The 11,059-nt window shown below is 35.0% G+C and overlaps 1 protein-coding gene and 1 long non-coding RNA gene across 3 annotated transcripts in view; both read right to left on the bottom strand.

The window, feature by feature from the left end:
• LOC119784690 (intercellular adhesion molecule 1-like) overlaps positions 1–11,059 on the bottom strand; it is a 75,811-nt gene continuing 64,752 nt past the window's right edge. For both annotated transcript variants that reach the window (XM_038286880.1, XM_038286879.1), the window contains exons 4-5: positions 1,763–2,017; positions 1–1,557 (exon numbers count right to left, since the gene is read on the bottom strand). In XM_038286880.1, the coding sequence (XP_038142808.1) occupies positions 1,382–1,557; positions 1,763–2,017 (431 nt within the window). In that variant the 3' untranslated portion in view covers positions 1–1,381. The remainder of the gene's footprint in view (positions 1,558–1,762; positions 2,018–11,059) is intronic.
• LOC119784692 lies at positions 4,777–5,333 on the bottom strand. Its single transcript, XR_005280962.1, has 2 exons — positions 5,060–5,333; positions 4,777–4,878 (listed from the first exon to the last, which is right to left on the bottom strand). It is a non-coding gene; the product is annotated as an uncharacterized LOC119784692 (long non-coding RNA).

Here is an 11,059-nt window from a genome sequence, read left to right as displayed (position 1 = left end):
TATGTCTTTAGAAGAATTTTTTACTTTATTTACAGTTTAAAAATAGATAAAAAAAAAAGCTTGTCTTTATTCAACAATATTCCATCTTTTCCAAAAGTAACTTTGCCTATGATGTGTCTGTACCTTTAAACTTCATGTCTTCAAAACTGTTCCATAGAGTCAAATTCTATTAGACATTTCTAAATGAGTAGGAATGTATAACTTTACAGCTGAGTCAAAAAGAGTTAAATGAATAGAGCTAAAGATAACTTCACAAAGGTGTCACTGACAGCAAATATTTCCAAATATGCAGAATTTTCATTATTCATAGGAAACACAGATCATGAGAGGCATGAAAATCTTGGAGAAACACTGAAATCTTAGCTTCATTACATTCTACAGAGTCAAGTTAAATACAAGTGTGGTAAATTAACTGTGCTTCTGAACAGGTCAGTGTGTGTGGGGGGAGGAGGTTGCCACTGTGTACACTATCCATTATTTTTGCCTTCATTATTGACTCTCTCCTTGCCTGAAACTTCACTGAAACACTTTTTTTTTTTTAAACATAACAGAATAGATTAAAGAGTGATACTAAAACCATCTGAACTTCATATGCTTTTCATTGTAACTGGTCTACATTTTGATACAAAAAAAATGTGAGAATGTGGAAGTCTAGCAGAGAAAGGTGACATATTCCCAGCCTAATCCATTAAGTCACTTCTAATGACGACAACATACACATAAATAAAAGCACATATGTGGAGCAAAAGCAAGTTTTGTAGTGCTTTAAGGGGAGTTGTATTTAAAAGTCTTGGTCTAAAGCCAGATGTTGGTAATCCAGGTCCATAATGTAAATCCCCTGCCTAGTTCTACTTCATCCTGTTCACTTATGCTGTACCTAGATATTCCAACTACTTTTAAAAGGAAATTTTTAAATAAAACATTCACAGTTGTTATGCCTGTAATAACTAAAATGGGAAAATATGCAGATGATACATACTTTTCTGGATTTAATTGCAATACAATAATTTTTAAAAGAGCACATATAAACAGATGTAACCAGTATCTATAACAAACACTTTAGAAAAGGCATTTGCAATTCGTTTTTACAATTCATAACAGTTTTACCACAGTTTGTCTCTTTATCTAAAATCACAAAGAAATTAAATGAGAAAGACTAAATAATTACAGTCCATTCCAGCCTTAGTGGATTTCAGATGCAAAGAGTTCATGTTCCTTTCTTACAAGACTTTAACCATCTAGAAAGAATTGAAAACTTCCATAAAGAGGAACACCTTTTGTCCATGATTGGAAATTAAGAGATCCTGTAGCAAGATGAACGCAGGTTCACTGTAGCTGTCTTCAAAACCTCAGCTTTAGAAGGTCCATCAAGTGATTTTATTTAAGCACTCAGAGGAATAGCAGTGTGACGTACTGTACCCAAACGGAAAACATCCTTTAGCTGGTACTTTCCCATTTTATTGTGTTTATAGTAAAAAAAATAGAAGATTGCTAAGATGGTCAAAAGCAGAGCCACAGCAACTACTGTAGCAATTATAATGTATAGCCAGATGTTTTCTACAAAAAAAAAGAAGAGAAAATGGAAAAAGCATTAAAAATCAGAGATTGAAAATTCAAGAAAATTGAGTGCCTCATTTACCAGAATTAGACTTTAGCTTTCAGTACCTCACATCATAATTAACAGTACAAACAACAACAACACAAAGTAAAATAAAACAAATGCACATATTCTTTTGTGATTAATTAAAGAGAGAGTACTCACTTTGGACTTGTACATTAAATTTCACGTGGATAGTTTTCAGTTTGCTGCTAACAGTGCAGACATACTCTCCTTCATCCTGATAATCCACTGACTGAACGATGAGACTGGTCCCACTGTGGTAACCCTTATTGGACGGCAACGTCCAGCTGTACGAAGGTTCAGGGTTGCCCTCAGCCAAGCAGGTCAGATTGAGAGTGTTTCCTCTTGTGATGGTGATTGGATCTGGATCAGCTGAAACCTTAAGCAGAGGCCCATCTGTGTATGCAGCAAAGAGGGAAACGAGGTATAATAATTGAAATCAACCAACGATGTAAAGAAAGACCAAACTTCACTAACAGACCAAATTTAACATTTCAAGGAGCATACATGACCTCATGATTCACTGTATTGTATTTCTTTAAATACATATGCTTCAAATAAAGTATAGCTATAATTTATTTCTAAGCACAGATTGGTTCATTTATATAGCGCTACTTTACAACACACACCATCTCAAGGCACTTTAGAGACAAAGTGCAGAGTGGTTATAAATGTTTCTATCTAAGGAAACCCAGATAATTGCATAAAGTCATTGGGCCTCATGCAAGAACTGTTCTTATAAACAAATATGTTCTTAAATTGTTCATAAGAGTGATTTAGGAGAAAATGCAGCATTAACCATTTTTCTCCTATTTCTAATCTTCTCTTGATTAGGAACAACTTTTTTAGAGTGCTCCAGACTTAACGTAGGAGACAATTAGTCAGCTTCTATCCAAACCTAGGTTTTTACTAAATGACTACATTTGTTGTTATTTAGAAGCAATTGTCAGTTATATAGCCTACATCATTATATATTATGCACCTTTGCAATTATAAATGAGATTTGTATTTGCTGATGACAGAACTATCGGTCACTACAGCTGCATTTGGCATGTCTGTATCCAGGAGACACTGAATTAATTTGTTGTCATTTTGTTAAAAGAAACAACTGTCAGAGATCAAGCTACTGAAATTACATCTGAGACAGGAAATTGATAGAAAGGTTAGAAAAACACCTCTAACAGTAACATTTGCATTCATTCCACTCAATGGCAGCTCCTTGTCTTTGTCATTACACCAAATGTGGGATGTTCGGGTTTTGGTCTGTCTGAAAGGAAGCTATAGAATTTTTTTTTCTATAATTTCTTATCAGCTTCACCTAGACCACCTGCAATGTCCCTCATCCAACTTCAGCCAATCATCTCGGGGCCACACCTCCACCGATTTATTTAGCTACTGGCCTAGCTTCTCTCTCCTGCACTCACTTTCACCCACCTCCACCCTATTTCCTCCCTCATCCTCAGTCCCAATCACCCTCTGGCTTATTCCACCACCAGTGTCTGGACCCTGGGGGATGACTATTCTAATCCTTTTCCTAGGTTCCTCATCCTAGCGAATGTTGATTCACAGCATCATCAAAGTCTTCTGCCTGGGCCTGAGCGCTAAAAAACTAATATCATTCAAGTAAATATCTATATGTCTGCTTCTGTATCCTTGAACCCCAGTCGGTCTCGGAGGAGTCTTCTTGTTAAAAGGGAGTTTTTCCTCTCCACAGTCACTACATGCATGCTTGGTGGGAGGTATTAGAGAGTCACAACGAGCCCATGCAATCAGCTAGTTTGCCATAGATAGAACAAATTTGACCAATCTGTCTGTATTACCGGTATAAATAAATTAAATTAAATTGAGTAAAAGTTTTATAATTGCAGCTTTTCTCTGTGTGAGTATCTCCAGGTTAAATTCATCAGATTAGAGTTTCACCGTTAACATCTAACCCTCTATATAGACAATTGTACTGGCAGCATTTAATATGCTAATATTTGGGCATTAATGTTGTAAATTATTAGCTATGATATTTTTTTAGCTGTTCTCTTGTTAATTAAATTTTTTCTATTCAATTTAGTTTATTCATATAGCACCAATTCACAACACATGTCATCTCAAGGCACTTTACAGTTCACCACATCATACAGTCAAATTGATTCAAAGTTTTCTATCTAAGGAAAACCAGTTGATTGCATCGACTCATTGACTCGAAGGCAATCCCTCACTTCTATTCATGTTGGTGATGAATAGAATGTGTAACCATTAACAGCTATATTTTTTAAAAATATATATAGCTGCAGGGGCTAAATAACAACACACAAATGATTTAATAATAATTAATTTGCTAGCCAACTGTGCAACATCAATACAGCTTTAAAACATAAAATGCAGTCATTGACAGATTAACAAAGTTTAGTTTTACATCGGAATGACCAAAAACAGACGTTACCTGTTATTTACAGTCACTATCTAAAGAATTCACATGCGACATTGTTAAAAAACTGCATGGTTAGAAAAGAACATCTTCTTGGTCTAAAATCAACTTCAATGCAACATCAGAATCATATATAAAACAACAGGCTGATGGTTAAATTAAACAGATGGCAGTAGCTATGGGTGTGTTACAATGGGTCGCATTAACTTTGTTCTGTACTATGACAAAACGTAATAATTTAGATACTTGCTTTACCCTTATAACTATTGTGTTTTTTGGAAATAGAACACACATGAAGAACAATTTGAATGAATTTAAAACAATTCATTTGAACTAAAATCTAATTTGAAGTGTTTGTATAGAACTTTATGAGGAAAAAACATTACGGTAGTTTTTTTATCTGTATATTAAATTTCATTTAGTTAATCAAGTTACTGAAATAAGTTAACTTTTCATTCAAATGCTCAAATATACACTAAGTATGAGTGTTTATACTTACAGTGAACTGTAGCATTGAGATAGTTTGATTTCACCACTGGCGGAGGCTGTGGTCCTTCAGGTCCCAATTCCAGCTTTGCGTCACACCAGAACTGGGCTCCATTATGTTCTTTACTGGTGTTGAAACTCAAAGTAAAGGTCTTATTTACTGGGGTTTTTTGGGTACTGTCGCCAGGCATGCTATCTGGCTTGCTACCCAGCTTTGTATTTCCTTTGTAAAAGGTCACAACTAGTTTTCGAATGGGAGCTACCTCTTGTACAGAGCACTTCAGGATGTACTCTGTATGCTCGGTCAGAGGTCCACTTTGATTTAAGCTGATGGAAACATTTTCTGGAGGCTCTGGAGAGAAGATATTAAAATAAATCAAATGTGATACAATGTTGAAATAAAATTATTATTGCTAGTATTATTATTATATCTGCCAGCAACAGCAAAAAAAGAAGAAAAAAACGTAATCCACACATAAAGCAATAAATATGTGACAAAGCAGATTTGAAAAATCACTTGGACATATACTCACGGTACACAGTAAGGGACAGGCGGCTGCAACACTGTTTATCATTCTTGTCAGTATAGTAGCATTTTGGTTCACTGTCCCATACTGTAAGACGGTCTACAGTCCAATTCACTGTGGTTCCATTTGTTGAGCTTTTTCCCACAGATACTTCCATATCAATAACGCTCTCATCAACAGGAAGACAGTCCTTTTGACAAGCCACACATGTGGCAGAGGCTGGATCACCGTACTTCACCACCAGTCTAGATGGAGTCAACACAGGTTTATCTTCACAGTTGGCATCTGAAAGAAACAGAGTAAATATAAGTATATTTCTGTCTTTCCACACATACCCTCAATGACTCAGAAGATAAACAATATATTTTGTAAACATATTCTGGCGTAGCCTAAACTTGTTGGGGATTTAAAGGTTTTTTTTTTTTAATATATATCAGTATTGAAAGTTTTACATCTGTTACTTTATTTTCTTTATCTTTAACTGTGCTAATTACATTCACTAGTATCAGTGCATGTAGTTTTTCTTACTTAATGTTCCAATTAAAAAAATGAATAAGGAACTCCTTCCATCTACCAAATGCTATTTAGTTTTCTATTTTGACTTTGAATTTAACTGTGGCACAAGTTTGTTTAAAATAACCTTTAGTTATTCACCTATTTTGTTTTACTTTGAACAGTTTAAATTATTTATTTTTTCACCACCTGGGATGTTTTCCTTGATGATTTCAGCTTGTCTGATGTTGGTGTTAGTAGAGGAGCAATTTTCTCCCTTATCAATATACTTCCTAATTGAAGGAGCCTGAATTTATACTTTAAACTTCTTCTAAAAAACTTCACGTCCAGTTGCCTAGACAAGAATCAAGAGTTGTCAGTAGGTTGGTCAGCTGCCTCTGTATGAGCCTCTTAACTGTAAGAAAATACAATGCACAGCTTGAGTTTATCTGTTTACATTTTTATTAAATCAGCTAATAAAATACAACACATCTATGCTTTTATTAACATTTCTATTTAATTCTGAGATGGTTAGAGAGTTACACTGGAAATGACTAAATGGAACAGGCTGGGATTTTTTTCCACAAGTCTTCGTTGAACTTCCACATTCTCACTTCCTGTCTGCATCAAAGGGCAGAACACAACTAACAAAAACTATGTGTAGTTTATTTAGTAAGGGTATGGTCCTTTAATTTATTCTGGTATGTTTAAAGCAAGGAAATAAAAAAGTAAATGAAAAGCACATACAGAAATAGATTTAAGTGTGCTACATACTTAACACATTAATCACTAGTCACGCTTTGACTTTACTTGCAACTCTTTTGCAAACTAGGAGCCAGTTTTTCCTCAAAGGTTACTCTGGTTACATGTTTCTCCAAATAGGTAACAATATTCACAAACAGTCCTTTGTACAAAATTGTGAAAAATGTGCATATTTTCATGAAATGCCTGATACGATTACACTTGAGGGCTTATATAGCAAGGAGTTTTAAAGGTTTTAAAGCGTTTTTCTTTTTTTTAAACAGGTTAGTGTTGTTTAATGGGGTATATGTGCAGTGTAATTTAGTAGTTTAATGGAAGTGAAAGCTTAACCTGTTGAAAAGAAGCTTACTTTCACTTTCAAATCTGCTGCGTACATAAATGGGGGGACTCTCCAGGACATGGAAAATCCCAAAGAGGCTAAACATCATGGGCGGTTCTAGACAGGGCCCAACAGGGACCAGTGCCCCTGTGGATCATGTCCTGGCCCCTGTTATGGCCCCTGCACTGGAGCACACATGGTTTCTGATAGGTCCTTTGGATCTATTTCCTTTTTCTTTTCTTTTTCTTCTTCTGTTTTATTAATTATTTAAAAACAATACGGTGATAGCTTCAATGGTATTGAGACAGGATCGTAGTTTTTTCTGCTAAATGTTTTTTTTCAAAAGAATTTTTTTTTTAAAAGTCTAATTTTTACCGCTGTATTTATCGGTTTTTTTTTAGTTCTGATTCTGATTTTATAGAAAACTGTAATTTTAACTTAAATTAAGTTAAAAATATGTACAATTCCTAAATTATGAATGCATATTGACCTAATACTCCAAATAATAGCTTTATTTTATCTTTTGGATATTTATATAGCTACAACTTTTTTGAGGTGCTTTTTTGTATGCTAAGGTATTTTTATGTTGATATTAAGGATAATCCAAATGAACATTTTCAAGCCAAAAATAAATATTTTCATTTGGAAGACATATATATTGAATTAAACCTAATTGAATGGAAATTTCACTTCATGCTGCTATCTCAATGTATTTGAATCCCTTGGCCTTGTAATGAGTGTGCCCCCATGAAAACACGCTGCCCCGGCCCCTGGAACACTTGGTCTAGGACCATCACTGCTGAACATTTTTAATATAAAAAAAAAAAAAAAAAAAAAAAAAAAAAAAAGCTTTGCGATTGTTTTTATTTTACTTTTTTTTCTTAAGTGTAATTTTCTCCGAAATACATTCTTTCTTCTCTCCTGGGTTTTACGAATGTTAAGAAAAAAAAGTTTATAACATTTTCCCAGTAAATGACGTATAGGCGCAAATGTTTTAAAGTGAAAATCATAGAGGCTGTCCAGCAGTTAAACTGATTTACAAATAATATTAATAACATAACATGTAAAAACAGGTGAAAAAACATATGTTTCCGATTCTAAATCTGATGTTAAATATAATTGATGCGCTTAAACTTACTTTTTTAAAGACGTAAACTATAGTTCATTACTTGTTTCTGTTAAAAACATATAGGCCTATCTAAAAAAACATACTGGATCTCTTTAAATTCCAGTTTTTGGTGTGGGCTGTAATTATTCACCCAGCCACCGCTACTCTAACCCACAACAACAAAAGCGACTAAACGCGTCTGGATAACGGACCTATGATCCAGTTGGATCCACGATTAAATGTGAATCTATTGCAAATGTGTGCTAAATGTTCTAATTAAAACGATCTGCTGCCTTTTTCTCAGATAGGTCTGCTGAAAAAGGCCATCCTCAAGTTTTCCCTCCGCATAAAGGGAGGATCAAATCCCCACAGGAGAAGGAAAACTCACCACAGGCGGACACATGGAGCCACCGCAGAGCGCTCAGCAAACCAACCAGCAGAAAAATGAAGCTGGGAGACATGGTCCTTATGATCCCGATGAAGATGAGCTTTCTTATAACGCGGATCGACCCGAAGTGAACAATGTAGGCTGAGGAATTGAAGTGAAAGAAAGCTTTTTCGCCTAAAGAGAAGAGATGGAGAGGGGAGGAGCTGTAAGAGAGAGAAAACTTATCAAGTTTCCCCTCGTTTAAAACGAGAAACTGAAAATGAAAACGTTTTAATGGACTGTATAGTGCCAGATATAGCCTATTACGTAGTTTTGGAAATCCCAGTACTATCAACGGAAGATAAAAAAATAAAAATCTATCCTCTATTATTCAGTTTAATAATTGCTGCCTAATGCAATCAAAACAGGCTGCTTGTCGACCTGAAAGGAAAGAACATTGATTAAATTAAAACTGTAAATTAGGTTAAGCCTGTTTACCCTCAGCAAAAAGTATTTTACTCAAGTATACTAAAAGTGAACTCATTTCATACTTAAAATCAGGCAGTGTACTTAGAGTTTACTTATTCTAAACTATATTTCATATACTTAACAATATTATAGTCAAGTGTACTTGACTATACTATTGTTTACTTTATTGTTTACTAAAGTATAGTAAACAATAAAGTAAACAATAGTACTTGAGTATACTTTAGTCAACAATAAAGTGTACAATAGTATAGTCAAGTACACTTGACTATACTATTAAGTATACTTTAAGTATACTTCGGTAGACAATAAAGTAAGCAATAGTACTTGAGTATACTTTAGTAAACAATAAAATAAACAATAGTATAGTGAAGTACACTTGACTATACTATTGTTTACTTTATTGTTTACTAAAGTACTTTAGTAAATAATAAAGTAAACAATAGTATTTGAGTATACTTTAGTAAACAATATAGTAAACAATAGTATAGTCAAGTACACTTTTATATAAAGTATACTTTAGTAAACTTAAAAATGTCCCAATTTAGTTAGAAGAAGTATTACTTTAGTAATACTTCAAGTACACTAAAAGTACATTGTTCGGTATACTTTCTAAACTTATTCTTAAGTATTCTTAATAGAATTTACTTCAAGTATACTACTTTTTGCTAAGGGTATCTTTCAAGATTATTTATCAGGAACACGTGGAGCAGATGATGACAGGAGGAACTAATATGTATTTGATTGTTGTTCATTTGCTGCACCATACATAAGAATTAAAATACACCTTTCAAAAAAGCATAAAATTTGATGTTTTTTGTTTGTTTGTTTATTTTGATGGGGAAAAAAGGGGAAGGGGAAAAAAAGGAAGATACCTGATGATACCAGTTTTGGTCTTTTAGCAGACACCCTGTCTACTTTTAAGACTAGGCTTAAAACTTTCCTTTTTGATAAAGCTTATAGTTAGAGTGGCTAAGGTTAACCTGAGCTATCTCTATAGTTATGCTGCTATAGGCTTAGACTTCTGGAGGACATAGGGACCCCCATTTCATCATTCTGCTTTATTCTATCTCTATTCTCCCAATCTGCAGAATCTTTTAGTTCAATCTCTAACGTTATGCTCTCTCTGCTTTTTCTCATAGTAGCTTTGTCTCGTCTGTTCCTGTTTGGCTGTGACTCCATCCTGGAGAGAAATATCAGCTGTGCTGCTTCCATCAACACCCTTGTTTATAGATGCTGGAGATCGGGCTGTTTTCCGGTGTGGTCCTGTTTCCCTGACCATGACTGGCTGGATGTGCTCTCTTCATCCTCTGACATGGGAGCTGGCTCATAGCTTGTCTGCCTGGCTGTGTGTTTCCTGGACGGGGCTGCCTTTTACAACTGCTTTTTCTATCTCTGCTTCTGTCTCCTTGAACCCCAGTCGACCTCGGCAGATGGCCTCTCACACTGAGCCTGGTTCTGCTGGAGGTTTCTTCCTGCTAATAGGGAGCTTTTCCTCTCCACTGTCGCTACAAGCATGCTTAGTGTGAGGGATTGTCTTTGAGTCAATGAGTCGAAGCAATCAACTGGTTTTCCTTAGATAGAAAACTTTGAATGGATTTGACCGAATCATCTGGTTGAACTGTAAAGTGCCTTGAGATGGCTTGTGTTGTGAATTGGCACTATAGAAATAAACTGAATTGAATTTATGACAACAGAGGATTCAAAGAAGAATGGACCGAATCATTTGCTATCATTATCAATGCGGAAGGATTGCCTGCATTTTTGCTTTGTAATGAGAGTTTGTCAAAAAATAAAAAGAGTAATTTGGAAATATGCAGCCAATCACAAAGTTAAGATTGAGAGAAAAAGTGTGATTGCAGAACTTCTAGATAAATTAGAGGAGAGCAAAGATAGATTTAAGAAGTGGATTGCATCTCCAATTTCCTCTACTGCTCCTAGTTTGGTTTCAAGCATGGAAAACCATTCAAAGATCGAACAGGTAGCACCTTTATGAAGTTATGTGAATGTTTCTGCCACAATAGTGGCAAAATATGAATCACACCAAGGATGTAGGATTTCTGGGTTAGAGAGCGTTGCTCTGACTGATGTCAGTTCCTGCTTGGTTCCTCATGACTCAATCAACTCCTCCCAACAGAAAGACGTCGACCATAGAAAGATTCCTTTATAATTTTTCTATAATTTGATGAATGCAATAAACCCTTAACCATGCGGTGAAGGGCGGTGAACACCATGAGGTGAGAGAGTTCACTGCTCCTCCCTTACCTCATGCTACTAAATGACCTTTGCTCCAGGATATATTTAGTTACTTTAATACAATTATTTTATGTATTACCCAGTAAAAATGAAAAATTTGCGATAAAGTAACTAAATATCATGCTTGCAATATTTTTTTCAGTGTAAATGTTCCCATTGGTTGTCCCTCAGCATCTCTTCTTTTTCCCCTCAAACAAATGCGTTTTCCCCTCAAAC

The sequence above is a fragment of the Cyprinodon tularosa genome, unplaced genomic scaffold (assembly GCF_016077235.1).
Source record: "Cyprinodon tularosa strain WSP-4 unplaced genomic scaffold, ASM1607723v1 ctg231, whole genome shotgun sequence".
NCBI classification, from domain to species: domain Eukaryota; kingdom Metazoa; phylum Chordata; class Actinopteri; order Cyprinodontiformes; family Cyprinodontidae; genus Cyprinodon; species Cyprinodon tularosa.
The sequence above is the reverse complement of the archived record's forward strand: the minus strand, read 5'-3'. Positions and strand labels throughout refer to the sequence as shown.